Below are 15,230 nucleotides of genomic sequence, written 5' to 3'. Positions count from 1 at the left end.
GAAATGTAAAAAAAAATATATATAAACACAACTATGGAATCAGATACGTCACATACAACAGCTATACAAGTATATCACATATACAAGGCAAAGGATCTCATACTATTCAAAACTGGGTCCATACTTAAAAGTACCCGTAGAACTATATGTCTCCTGAACATCACATGGGATAATGTTGAGATTCCCACTACAAGTTATATTGTTTCTCTCCTTAATGATCAGAATACTTACATCATCAACACCAAAGGCTGCCATGCCCCCTTGTGTCCTCGACTTAAAGGTAGCTACAATGGAGACAAGGTCTGGATGTTAACTAGGTACTCAGAATTATTAAAGTGGTACCGTCTGTTGCTATGAAATATATATCTTACATGGGACTTTACGCTTCATTGACAAGATGTTTCAACCAAAATATGTAAAGGTTCGGCAGGCTAAATTGATGTAATGTATCAAAACAATATTCGGTTGAATAGTAAAGTTTTGTTTAATGAACTAGTGTTGTCACACTACAAGACTAAAGCCATAGACCATATTACATCATTTGCGCCAGCCAAAATGATAAGGCTTCTAAAAATTTTCTAGCATGAAAATGTCATAGCAATACCATACTTCAGTATCAGTCTACAAGATTTAGGAACTTTGCCTGAACAGAATTTAATTCTACTTTTAACATGGATGAAAACCGTTGAGATTCATACAGTAGTCTTTACCTACATCCCTTAACTATAAATGAGGTAACTCTTCCATCAGTAAAACTTAAACCTACATCCCCTAAGAGTAACTGAGGTAACTCTTCCATCAGTAAAACTTTACCTACATCCCCTAAGGGTAACTGAGGTAACTCTTACAACAGTAAAACTTTACCTACATCCCCTAAGGGTAACTGAGGTAACTCTTCCATCAGTAAAACTTTACCTACATCCCCTAAGGGTAACTGAGGTAACTCTTCCATCAGTAAAACTTTACCTACATCCCCTAAGGGTAACTGAGGTAACTCTTCCATCAGTAAAACAAAGTTACTTACAAAGCATGGTCTTGAGACGGATAGCTGCTACAATGAAATCTCCAAACTCAATCTGGCCCTCTTTGTTGGAGTAACGCATAACCAAGGCGTTCAGTGACCTGTTACTGAGTCTGAAACCTGGAAAATATTACCAAACAGGAGGTTAAGGGGGTATTTATAACACATGACTATTCAGAAGATGATGAGAAGACTGGCGGGTAGAAGGTATGCCTTTATAATCAAATCTAGGAGTTGAGATGGACTAGAACAACTTACCACTCTTGTTCATCGCATTTCTGAGTTCATAGGAGTTGAGGTATCCACTCTTGTCAGCATCGTGGTCCTTGAACACAGCCTGAAAGGGAAATAATTTCAGTTCATAGTCAATGAACAGCTATCAAATTCTATATCCTAAATTGTTTTAATCCAATTCACACAATGCCTCATAGTCACTTTACTCTCTGCTTTCCTTGAAAGTTTCTTGGCTTACTAGCTTGGACCCACAAGTAAACGTGATAAACTAGAGTTGTCATCCTGGAGGTCAACTAATACATGTACCCAAAATATGAACTCCTCCTGCCCCAACTCCCTGTTTTGTAACAAAGGGGCATAACTCTGGAAAAAGGAAAAAGTTATTGCTTTTTCCTACGTGTATATACATCATGCTCATATACGCTATATAAGGCTTATTACCACTAAGTTTTTTTTAAATCTCTTCAGTAGTTTAGGAGGCGTAGTCAGTCGTTCCTTGTGTTTAGAGACGGACAGATGGACAACCTGAATCCAGTATACCTCTATTACATTGTTGTGGGGGAGGGGCTATAATTATTCACGTAATTGTACATTAGTGTTTGGTTATGTAACAAGAAGCTTTCTGGATCTAAATTCAGCAAGATCCCCCCCTCCCTTCTAATCATAACCTGACACTATTATAATTTATAGTTTATATGTACCGTGTTGGTAATCAGAAACTATCAAACACAGTTTCAATAGTAAAGCATTATTTAACAAGATCTAATTGTGACGGCCGTCACATAAAGTTCCCCCAATCTCCACAGAGCCTAATTTGACAAGAGTGACCTCCCCTGAATGATGACGTGACATTTTTTATCGGTATGTAAATTTTATTTCGCAGAAGAAAAATGCTTTTTGAAAAGTAATATCATTTAAAGTTAATATATTAGGCACAGCAATGCCTTTAATTGTATTAGATTTGTGTTCTCAACCATGTTGTTTCAATTTTGACCAATTTCATGCCGTGGTAGCCTTCTTGATTCCTGGTCTGCAAAAGTTGCCCAAAAAAATGACCTCAAAATAGTTTTATGTCACAAGTAACAGTATGATCTATAGCTTAAAAAATACAACAAAATGAACTTGGACCTAAAACAGATCCTTACTGACCAGTGAATAATGGGGAGGTAACTCTTACAGGTTTTAGAATTTGAAACAGTCACATAATTAGTTTGTTTACTCATACTTATGGCATTTTCACTTTAAAATTTAGAATCTGATTTAAACTATGTATTGAAACCAATTCCAGGCAAATCGGACTAGTAGTTAAATATCTATAAGCAGTTCAATTTTGAACAATGAAAGGCTGTGGCGACCATCTTAGATGCTGGTCGGAAAAAATTAAACCGGTTGATACCCCTGCTGGTCACCAGAAATGACCTTACAAAATTTCATGGCGATTTAATTTATAGTTTTCGAGAAAATGGTCAGACAAAATCGCAGCAGAAAAAGAAGAACCAGAAGAAGAATAATGAGAAACAGGGCAAACACAACAAGTTCCCTACTCCGTTGGTGGAACCTAATTACCATACCAGATCACTGTATCGCCTTACCTTCCATTTCCTCAGATCGTTCCATAACTCCTTAAATTCATCAAAACCAAGCTTTCCAGACAGGTCACCCTGATTTCAGTTAAGGTTAAAACATGTGCTTCTTTTAAAATTAGCAAAGTGCCACATGTCATTAATACATTTGTTATCTTCTTATTTCTCTCAAAAAGTCTGAAGGTCATTATTGTCTACGTTAGATGGGTCAACGTTGGTCAAGGTCAGTATTGTTCAAGGTCAAACAAATCAAGGTCAGCATTGTTCCGAGCCATCCACTCTCGATATAAGCACCAGTCGAGGTCAGCACAATGCAAGGTCGTGACAAGAAGATGTTATGTGTTGAAAAGGATACGTCGTGCATTGCCACCATACTGCGACAACAATCTACACTGAATCCAGAGAACTTGAAATCTAAATTTAGAAAAAAATAATAATTAGAATACAAAAGAATATTACAATTTCTAATTACAGATGAGTCAGTTTTCCCCAATAGTGTTCACCTAAGTTACATAAAATATGCACTATGTGACTGCTGATAACAGGTCTTTTTAATAAGGAGAAAGTCTTGATATTTTAACATAGACTTTAGGAAAGATATCTCCTATACAATAATTTGCAACTAAAAACTAATTCAAATGTTCCTTGTTATATTCCAATTACCACTAGACAGTGTTATCTGATATTATTTAAGGTTACAAGACACATTTATTAGATCATTTGAAAAAACAACACTGAGATTTGTTTTAACAAGATACTTTTGTTTATCCAAGAAAATAAGTACACAATGCTTTCGACCATTGTGGTTTTTTCAGTATAACACTGTTTCATTTGGGAAGGATCTGGTAAAGTCAGGTTTCATATAATGGTGACTTTTTTACTTTAAAGTATGCTGTATGAAGTTAATCTAGACACTGTATCAACTTTAGTGCAGTGAAATGATCTAGGTATTGCACTAAAATAAACAGCTACATCAAAGACACTGTTTGTCAAATCGTACAATGTCTCACTTGAAGTCAAGTCCAAATTGACACTCCTTGACATCAGTCTGTTACTGTATTGTCACACATTAAGATTACTAAGGTATCTATAAGCCTCATACTAACTAGACTATTTTAAGCCTGAATATTGATTATTGGTGTATAGGTTGTAGTAGATGAAGTGTATCTAGAGAAGGATTTTACTTTAAATATCATTCAAGATTTTTAAACATAAATTATCAACTAAACATAAACAGTTGTCTCCCTTATAATGCTTTATAAATACAATAAGTAATTAAAATTGGGAATTGATGACAAATTCCGGTTTACAGATCAAGACTTGAAAAATCTATGTGTATTGTTTAAAGTCATGTGACAAAATAATTTAGTTTAGGTTATACAAGTATTCTCAAGTTTCATCAAGATACCTTCAACTGTTTTGTAGCCATGAACTGCAAACCAGCATTCAATTATGCAAATTAACATTTCACACTTTGAATCTTGAGGAACACTTGTTTTCAGATACCAAAAAGTTGCATGCAATAAAATTATTCTCCATATAGGGAAGGTAAAAGCCTATTTATATATAAAACATAATGCATGCAATCCAAATACCATGTTATTTATTTAGTGGGGGACATCAAGTAAATCAACTCAACCAAGTGTGCTTTCAGAGAGAAACTTAATTCACTTGTTTTTTAATATGAACAAAAGTATCATACAGGCATCAAAAACACCATACACTTTTCTTAGTGAACATAATCAAAATGTGAGTTTGTACGAAAATTTACAATTGTGCACAATTTAGCTTTTCAAGCAAAATTACAAATTTGAAATGAAAGATGCAAGTGCTCGATACATGATACAACTTGATCTCTGGGTTTGTTTGATAAAAATATTTATTAGACCTTTTAGGACCATCTGAAATTAGTTTTCAAAATGTTTCTGACAGATTTTTGGCAAATGATAATGAATAAGTATATGTAAGCTATAACAATGGATGATAATTCTTTTTGTTAGTAGCTAATAAATACTGATAATGGTATATCATCCACTTAAATGTTAGGATAAGTATATATGTAAAATACTGGATAGGTACATAATGTCCACACCTTGCTTCCTTAACAAGGAATACACCAGAAATCCAAAAGTTCTACAAGCTACAAAACCATACAGCAGTGCTGTACATATCCCTTAAGCCAGTAGTGCTACCCTTATACAATACCAGTGTGTAATACAACATAGGAGTACATACTCGGATCTGTAAAATAAACACACATAACCATACAGGTAGTGCACAGTGTTAACAGTTAAAGTGCAAGGTACATACAAGAGATCAACCTTTGACCTCCTGACCCCTACGTTGGTCAACCCATCACCAGTACACTTTAATTTGATTTTACATGTAGTTCCATCAAGAGGCAGTGACTGCTTGACCTGAATATTAATAGGTCATAACCTTTCATTCTCAATGAATCAGAAAGGGAGGCTGTGACCTATATGATGGGGCTGCCATTGGCCGTCCAATGATAAAGCCAGGTTAAAGGTTAGTGCTGGCCTGTGATAAATTGTGATACAATGATAATGATGTTATACGCTTCTCCTTCTTACCAAATTGACCCTCTAAGAGAATGAAATGCCAAAGGGATGAAACAAAGATATTAGTTATAATCACACAACATTGAGATGGCAGCAGATCAGATCAACCACACAACACAACAGAACAGGGCAGTACTTGTATAGTGGTAGTCAATCAAAATGTTGTTACATTGTTATATATTACATAACAAATCTATATCTAAAAAAATATGTTTTTGTTTACATTAGATTGTATAAAAGCTGAATAAAAATATTTAGATATGGAATCATAAATATGACTGTATAAAGCACTATAGAAATATACCAGTCAATATTTCTAGTAAGGCTAAATCCTGAGCAGAAATGAACAGAAACAAGAAAATTAAAGATCAAAATGCAAATTTGATTTTCATTCTTTCAGTGTAACAAAGTCTTTGTTAAATAATGACTGATAAGTTAATATATAGAAGATTTTTTTTAATCAAAATACAAAACAAATGTACCTAAACATTAACTTATACTTGCACCATACACATGTACTGCCATTATAGTGTGGATTAGAAAGAATGAAACTTAATAATAAGCAATTAGAGAATTAAACACTCTCCAAAAACCTGAAAACAACTTGTCAAAAACATGAACTATGATAGTTTTAGTCATTAAAGAAATAAATGCATTAGGTGATATTGAAGAACTGGTTACAATGATTCGACAGACCTTGTTTCAATCACAATACTAGAAAATTACAATTACCCTGGGTACATAGTCTTTTCATTTGGTATATTGTTTCAAACTCAAATGATAAGTACATTTAAATGTATTAACTTGACAAAATACTTTTATATGAACTTGATAAAATAATCATTCATTGTAAATGGATATTTTGATAGTCGAAAAGTTTGAAATGATTTCATGATTTTTTTTTCTAAAAATAAAAATTTTACCAATGGTATTTGCACAAGAGAAAACCACAAGTGAATGCTTTAAGCTTTAGAAGTGAGATATAAAGGTGGTATTAAAATGAAGTGTCAATTATTTCTCAATTAACCATAAGCAGTCTCAAACATAGCAGGTAAAAGGTTATCCACAAAGTAAAACACAACCACAGCATTTTAAAATTCAAACTTCATTTTTTGTTCAAATGTGCTGAGCACTCCAGAATGACTAACTTACTTTCAATATTTGACGCTAAATACAATAAAATTACAATGACAAATAATACAAAAATAAAATAAATAAGGCCAGAAAACAAACAGTAAAGAAATACAAAACTTTAAACATCAAATTAGTACAAAATCATAAATTATGATATTATTTAGTACTTATATCAAAATAAAAACAAATACATGAAAATAAGAAACAAACAAAAATGTGAAAGAGAATGAACACAACTACAAAAATAAAAGGAACACAATTATGATAAAAGTGCTGGTTTTGATGACAAAATTAAGATGGTTATAGACAATTATCAGAAATTATATAAGATTGTGAGAGAATCAACTAGTTCCTTGTGAGATTGTGTCTCAGCCAAGGGGAGATAACCTACCTTTGGTGAAAACTGCATTGAGGATGCCCTGTAGTTCGTAAGCATCTACTTCCATGTCTTCTCCCGCCACGCGACGGAAACTTCCCTTCAGTGCTGCTTCCTGTTCCTGTTCCTCTTCTGTGGCCTCAGGCTCCTCCTGTACGGTATAAACATACATTGTAAGTCAAAGATCAATTCAAACACTAGCAATGGCAGAGTTTGTCAAACAGTATAAAGACCAACAGGTCTACCAACTGGAGCAGTTCCTCAAATCACTCACAAAAAACACTGGCATTAGTATTCGCACGATAAAATAAAAATGCACAATAGTTCACTCTTATAATTTTTGGGGTATTTTTCTTTTTCAATTTCCAGACATTTTTATTTGCATTTCGTAATTGATACATTGTTATTTACTGCTATACAGTAGGAAACCAGTAGAAAATCAGATCATTTAACTTTTATGGTTTTTGATTGATATGGAAATGAAGACAACCTCTTTGCTTATATTAAAAGTGAATAAAAGCAAACTAGGTATTTTGTGTGTGCTGGTTTGAGGAGGGGAGTGAAATGACGTTGTCCAGTGAACATGTACAGGTAATCTTTTACCTCAGGGATGTTGGTCAATGTGAACAAACTGACACAAAAAACTACTATACATATAACTAAGTGTGCTCCATAAAATGGTTAAAATAAAATAATATACGTGAATTATATTCTTTAAATGCATGCATGTTTCCATGTACAGAACTATCGATTACATATAAACAATCTACAAAAATTCTTAAATCAATGTAAATTAATTAAAGTAAAAACTTAAAAGTCTTTAATCATCAACAATTACATTCACTAGATTCTATAGTGCTGAAAATAACCATAATATGCATAAAGGAAATAACATATTCTTTAAAAGTTTAATGATATAATCTTAGAAAACTAAATCAAAAGTGTAGTTCTAACTAATTATTACACAAAATATAAAACCATGGCACGGTATCATGCTGTATAAAACTGTATAGTAACTCAATGACATGCAGGCATGGTTTTCTCAAGGATAAAAATAGGACTTTCATCACATCCTGCTGAGCCTCCTCCTAGCTTCTGTTCTGTTCCTCAATGGTTAAAGAAAATAAATGTTGTTTATAGATATTTTTTTCCAATAAAGCAAAGGTTGAGATAGAATGAGGATGAAAGTCTTCAAAAATGCAATACAAATACATTTAAGTTACTCAGGGAAAGGATAACAGACTTGAAATAGAAATTTCTGTAAAATACTTCTCTCCTTTTCCTTTAGAATTTATCAATAAATACCTAATATGTTGTGTTTTTCTGAAATTTTATAGATAAATATACGGTAATGTAAAATTATTATTAAATATCAACATATAGTAGACAATACAGATAGAGAATTAAATCCGCACACTTTATATGAACAGCTATCATTCTAAATCCACTTCAAACTTCTAATATCCAAACTAAAACAAATAACATCTACATTAAGTTTAATTTACTACAGGTAGAATTAACTGGAAGAAATCTTCGCAGCAATGAGATTATTGAGCCAATCAGGTCGCACTTCAATAAGATTATAGAAGTAATAAAAGTTGTATAATATTTCATACTCTTTATCCTGTTCTTAACTTGGTTTACTTAAATTGGGCAGAAAGAATATAATTCTGCATAAATGTTTATGTACGCTATGTAAGTAAAGCAATGAAGATGGCCAGTTGGATGTGAACATGAAAATTCATAATTTCCTTCATGCGATTCAATGAACATTGGAGCAAAAGAATAAATATGATGTACAATATACAGTATCATATCCATAATTATGTAGTAAAAAGTCCTAGTCATACAGAAGTGTTTTAGAGACATAGAATATTACAGTTGATAGTTTTGGTAAGGTCAATAACATGCTGCATGTTTTCTAGGTACATGTTTTACACAGATCTACTGTATCTTTGTTCTAGTGACATTTTGTCCTACATCCATGTTACATCAGTTATCTAGCAAAGCAGGTGAACAGTAGAAAGCAGTAAAGTGTATACCTTGCATAGGTTTTTTTTCATGGGTATTTTTTCATATACAATTTCTACAAAAACTATAGATGAGAAAGGGACTTTGTCTTCTTTTCTGATACTATGGGTAGTTTGAACACTAACACCCTATGTCGGTAGTCAATTAAGTTAGCCAACGATTGACAAATATCTCTATATTGAAATGATTACAATAATCAGATAAATTATTTTGCGGTATATATATACTTCCCCAATAGCCAAGTCAAGTATAATACTACCTGAATATGTATAATAATTATGATTTGTGCACCCATAAACAAAATGAATGGCTATAATAAATATGCGTCCAGAGATAAGCAGCTTAAATGATACCGGATTGCTGAGTGCTCTAAATTTCACAGAACAAAAAATCTCTTGTTAGCAACAAATGTGGTAAAAACAGAAATGAAAACAAGATTATAATTATGTCCATAGAGTAAAAATGAAAAATAATATGAGAGTATAATGTCAATAAATATGGTAAAATTTTCATGAAAATTGAAATAAATAAAAAAAAAATTTAAATGAGGTTTTAATATCATCTAATTGTACATATATATATTGACCACATTAAGATGTCTAGTATCAAAAGTATACCAGGAGTCCCCATTAATACTTGTAAGGTATTTAGATTCTGGCCATATATATACAGCAGCAGGAGAGAAAAACTAGCGTTGATAGGATAGTAAACATGTTTTACACGGAGAGCGTTGTATAGAACCTCTAGGGCTTCTCGTCGTGACATATGGTCATAGTTTCTACTGGGCGCCTTTCGCCTAGCACTAGGTGGCGCTGTATGACCTGACCTTGATGAAGGAGCATAATGATGATACTTTTGAACACCCTTGAAATAAAAATTAAAATACAGAAAATGTTATTTGGAACGGGTTGGATATTGAATGGTGATTAATATACAGGGCTGCAGTACTACAAATATACAAGATAACAATAAAAAGTGGAAGGAAAGGAAATAAACATTTTGTTTGTACAATATAGATATTTTCTTCAAGCAAAATTAACTTCACAGTTATGAATGTTATACAGTATTTTATATAGATTCATTAAGAACGTTTCAACAATTTATGATGTCATACTATGAATTATTTACACAGTATTCTCATTTTTATCTAAATGATAAATATTGTTTATCAATTAACTTTTTCAGACTAATCAAAAGGTTTTTCATATATTTTCCAAAGTATAACTACTATAATCAGTATACATACTAATCTCAATGTTTTTACAGAGGCATGCATGCCATACCAGTTTATTTCCTGGTGGGTTGAATAAGAGAATACTTGGGAGTTTTTTTCTGCATTCACCTTCATATGCATTTTATTTATAAAGTCCACATACAAAACGCTGGATTCTCTGTCTGATATTTGTATCGGCATGTTTTCTCAGACCAAAAAGCTTTACAATCACAGCATATATGTATATATATATATATATACCGGTAAGAGTGATGTGTTCAGACAGTAGAGCATAGTATAATAGTATATCAGGATAATTAAAGATGCCCCATTGCTGACAAATGGTATTTTTTCTCTACTAAAAACCGCAGCAGACAATTTCGTATTTTTATTCAGTTACAAAGTCACTTAATTTTTACCATTATTACCACTGAAAAGTTTGAGCTTCTAAGTTTACTTCAAAATAAAAATATCAAAAATAATTAATTGCATTCCAAAAAAATTCTGTGGCACTCTATGTCCTATATGGAATGCAGTACAGATTGTGCATACACCGAAAGCAAAATGTATTATTTTGAATTATTTCTTTGTGTTAATTAGACATATATACACGATTAAACACCAATTACTGTTCAAATGATTGGAATCATTTATGCTCTGCCGGCAGTAGAGCATCTTTAAGTTTGAAGTTTTTTTAATTAACCAGATTAATCTTTTTACAAATGACCACTTTTGACACTGCTAGGCTTTCTCAATATCATCATGCTTGATTAATATCAATATCAAGATCTCAATATCATCATGCTTGATTAATATCAATATCAAGATCTCAATATCATCATGCTTGATTAATATCAATATCAAGATCTCAATATCATCATGCTTGATGAATATTAATATCAAGATCTCAATATCATCATGCTTGATTAATATCAATATCAAGATCTCAATATCATCATGCTTGATGAATATCAATAGCAAGTTCTCAATATCATCATGCTTGATGAATATCAATATCAAGATCTAAATATCATCATGCTTGATTAATATCAATATCAAGATCTCAATATCATCATGCTTGATGAATATCAATATCAAGATCTCAATATCATCATGCTTGATGAATATCAATATCAAGATCTCAATATCATCATGCTTGATGAATATCAAAATCAAGATCTCAATATCATCATGCTTGATGAGTATCAATATCAAGATCTCAATATCATCATGCTTGATGAGTATCAATATCAAGATATCAATATCATCATGCTTGATGAGTATCAATATCAAGATCTCAATATCATCATGCTTGATGAGTATCAATATCAAGATATCAATATCATCATGCTTGATGAATATCAATATCATCATGCTTGATGAATATCAATATCAAGATCTCAATATCATCATGCTTGATTAATATCAATATCAAAATCTCAATATCATCATGGTTGATTAATATCAATATCAAGATCTCAATATCATCATGCTTGATGAATATCAATATCAAGATATCAATATCATCATGCTTGATGAATATCAATATCATCATGCTTGATGAATATCAATATCAAAATCTCAATATCATGATGTACTTGAATTGTGTGTATTGACCTGTTTCTCATGCCCATAAACAGAAATTCCTGACATAGATTGTATGACTACATCATTCACTACAACATTGACATTCTCTAACATAAAACAGTCTCATTCCTAGTACATCTGTTCCATAAACATACATGATTAAGACAAACACCCTCAACCTCAAAGTCATCTCATAGGAGTTATTTAATTTATTCATATATATATGATAAACGATACATACACATAACTGTACATTCAAACGACATGCATATTCAAGTATCATCATATATATTCAAACTCGTAGCATGTCATTATATTTACACATCACTTCCTTATGTAAATAAGGGTCACACAGGTCAGAGAGACAGACAATAGACAGAGAGATATCACAGCACCCTGACATAGTGTTAAGTTGTTGTCAGTATACACTTACTCTGACGGGGGTTTTCTGTAGTAATCAAATCATAAACACAAAATCAGAGCTAATTTCACAAAGGCGTAAAATATTACATATTAAAGCAAATATAAAATCTGAAAAAAAGTTTCTGGAGAAAAATAAATAACAAATCTAAGTTCTACAGTTTAACAGAAGCATATAGCATTGTAATAGCCTAGATAAGCAAGATAAGACAACACAATATATAATTAATATATATACATGTATGTGATCAATTCAAGTATAAAATACCTTAGGCAAAATTTAACAATAGAAAATGATATTTATATAATTATCTAAATTCACCTATGATGATTACTATATAAAAGCAAAAGTGAAGTCTTTGATAATAAAATTGAACATCTTTAACATTGAGCACAGGCTCATATTAAGCTTTGTTCAATCACTGTAATATACAGAACTTTATACACACCACACAATGATGGGGAGGGGCTTTCTGCTAACCTACTACAGGGAGAATTAGAGGCATCATACTCTGATCACGATTTAACGAGGGCAAAATTTGTTATAGAGGGTTCGGTATTTGTCATAACCATCACAAACATCAATCGGTTGGTAAATTTACAAAGGGAAATGGTAAAATACTTTTTGTTCATAGCTGAAACTGATTAACTGGTATTTCATAAATAGAGCCATATTTGGTATCATATATTTGGGGAGATTGCATTAACAAAACTGGTTGTATTCAAATACCAAACAGTGACAGCAAAATAGGTTTTGAATATTACCAATAGGAAGTTAAAAGAGGATAATGGAATAAATCATATGCACAAAGGAAATAAAGTGCAAGGTGAGATCATTCAAATTTAACAGGCATTAAGGGAGATAACTGCTGATTTCAGGTAAAACATTTTTCTGTAAAAGGAAAGACAACTCTAAATCAGGCTTGGATCATCTGGGAGAGTTTAAACATCGAACTCCCTGTACCTGTGGAACAGGAGGAACTGGTGTTGATGTAATATCGACCGGTCCTTGAGGTGCCGCCTAGTACACAAACATTACACATGTAAGGATCAACAGTTATGAGGAGATGTAAAAACTATTAATGTCACACAACCAACATTAACATGTAAGTAAAACTCTCCACCATAGAAGGTGAGGAGTAGAATTAGGGGGAGACACATTCGTGTATGGTCCGCAGGCTTAAACTACTAACGACCGGGATCTGTATAGTTGACTGTTGTGGTGGTGGAGGACCACTAGCCACTTCAGGCACCATCTGAGGGGCAGACATCTTGTAGGAAAATCCAATAAAATATTGCTTCTGTTATCATAACAGTTAAACAACAAGTTCCAAATGAAGAAAACATGGATATTAACTAGCAGGGAATAACTATTCCAATATGTTCAAAAAGGTAATCTTTTAAGAACAAAATAAAAGTTAAAAATAAGAACACAAAAATATCAGTTAGTAACAAAGCCACAACAAAATGTCACAACAAAAGCAGGGGAAACAAAACGAAGGAATAAACTTAACATAATAAAAAATCTTCATTAGAAACTTGAAGAATATTAGAAACTGAACATAAAACTCATTTAGATAATAAAAGAATGCAACAAATAGGGAAAACAAACATTATCTGAAAGGAATTGTCGACAAAATAATTTATTTTGAACATAAAATAAGATAAATAAGACAACAATTCCTGTGTGGCATTAGATGATTAAGAAATCATTGCTACACCTGTTGTCATACTTTCAGATTGCATTATATATACATAAAAAACTTTCAAAAGAACTAAAGGAAGACTTCACTGAAAGCAAAAGAAATCACAACAAATTGCAGAGTAATATGTCAGTAAAAGCTAAGGAAAAAAAGGATTTTGACAAAAATAATGATCAATGAAAAATGTGGGGTTGTCTCCCTTAGACTGATAGTATTTATAGATCCTGTTTGGATAATAACCACTAAATCAAACAGCGATTTAAATGTAAACCAAATGAACAGTCTTACACTAGCTAACACAATTTGTATTTCGCTATAAGGTTGAACTAATTTTACCTACTGGTACTTTTTTTCCCCGAACATTTGTAAGAATTTCTTTGTGAAATTAGATCATTGATAGTGACGAGAATTTCAATGGAAGAGGATCTTGTTGTTAAATATCTAAAGCTTCTTTTTTTTGCTTTACTACTTAAAGCAGTTCAACGTTTCTTAAAGCCAAAGTCAACATAAGAGGAACTATAAGTCCATTATAATCATAAAAAGCAAAAGTGTAAATGTCCGGACAAAGCTGCTGTCAGCTACTTATTGGTACACTCAATGGAAAGGTGGCAGTGTTTGCTAAGTGGTAAGATGTCACTAAAACACAACCACTCCACCTCTAGGTCACAGTTACCAGGTAATGATTGTTGGTCAGGGGTTTATCTCCGGGTACTCCGGCTTCCCTTCACCTCATAAATCTGGCATGTTTTTAATGACCCTGGATGTTAATATGACATTATACTAATCAAACCAAAACAATAGAAAGCCAGAGTTAATTTGATATTTAAATAACTTACAAATCCTTATCACCTTCAGAGATAGAAAGATACATACTTCAAAACTACATCAAGATCTATATCTTTTAAAGTCTTTAACTCTTTTATGTACATCATCTTGCTTAATCCAAAACGTATTTACCCGAAACACTAAAACTTTTCTGTGAGTTCCATGAAATTGATGCATGGGCCAGTATGATATTGATGCACCTGGGATGATTTCATTTATTTCTCAAACCACCTCACTCATCTTGCTAATATGCACAGTCTAGCAAGAGTTTGGAAGACAGCGGCTTCACACACATCACTTACTATAACCTGTCCATCCTTTGTTGTATAAACATTGTACCGTTCTAGACTAACAAGACTGCTCTGCGATAGACAACACACACTGAGTACACATATAGCTATTTATACACATGCATCACCTACTGCAATAACAAATTTGATGAATAACTATATATATATGGTTATACACTGTTGTGCTCAATATTCTTTATATGTTATTTATCTCCCATTAACTTAATAGCCTGT

At 32.3% G+C, this 15,230-nt stretch overlaps 1 protein-coding gene across 14 annotated transcripts in view; it reads right to left on the bottom strand.

Annotated features, from left to right (window-relative positions):
• Nucleotides 1-15,230, bottom strand: part of LOC138319052 (calpain-B-like) — a 57,090-nt gene that overhangs the window by 2,368 nt on the left and 39,492 nt on the right. For 3 of the 14 annotated variants that reach the window (XM_069261941.1, XM_069261942.1, XM_069261955.1), the window contains 11 exons: nucleotides 15,009-15,068; nucleotides 13,143-13,199; nucleotides 12,192-12,206; nucleotides 9,679-9,822; nucleotides 6,943-7,078; nucleotides 6,570-6,584; nucleotides 3,194-3,252; nucleotides 2,848-2,916; nucleotides 1,280-1,358; nucleotides 1,025-1,141; nucleotides 232-284 (listed from right to left, as the gene is read on the bottom strand). In XM_069261941.1, the coding sequence (XP_069118042.1) occupies nucleotides 232-284; nucleotides 1,025-1,141; nucleotides 1,280-1,358; nucleotides 2,848-2,916; nucleotides 3,194-3,252; nucleotides 6,570-6,584; nucleotides 6,943-7,078; nucleotides 9,679-9,822; nucleotides 12,192-12,206; nucleotides 13,143-13,199; nucleotides 15,009-15,068 (804 nt within the window). The remainder of the gene's footprint in view (nucleotides 1-231; nucleotides 285-1,024; nucleotides 1,142-1,279; nucleotides 1,359-2,847; nucleotides 2,917-3,193; nucleotides 3,253-6,569; nucleotides 6,585-6,942; nucleotides 7,079-9,678; nucleotides 9,823-12,191; nucleotides 12,207-13,142; nucleotides 13,200-15,008; nucleotides 15,069-15,230) is intronic. The other 11 variants (XM_069261944.1, XM_069261943.1, XM_069261948.1 and 8 more) reach the window with 11 other exon arrangements.

Source organism: Argopecten irradians, chromosome 3, assembly GCF_041381155.1.
Source record: "Argopecten irradians isolate NY chromosome 3, Ai_NY, whole genome shotgun sequence".
In the NCBI taxonomy this organism is placed as follows: domain Eukaryota; kingdom Metazoa; phylum Mollusca; class Bivalvia; order Pectinida; family Pectinidae; genus Argopecten; species Argopecten irradians.
This window is presented reverse-complemented; position numbering and strand designations above follow the sequence as displayed.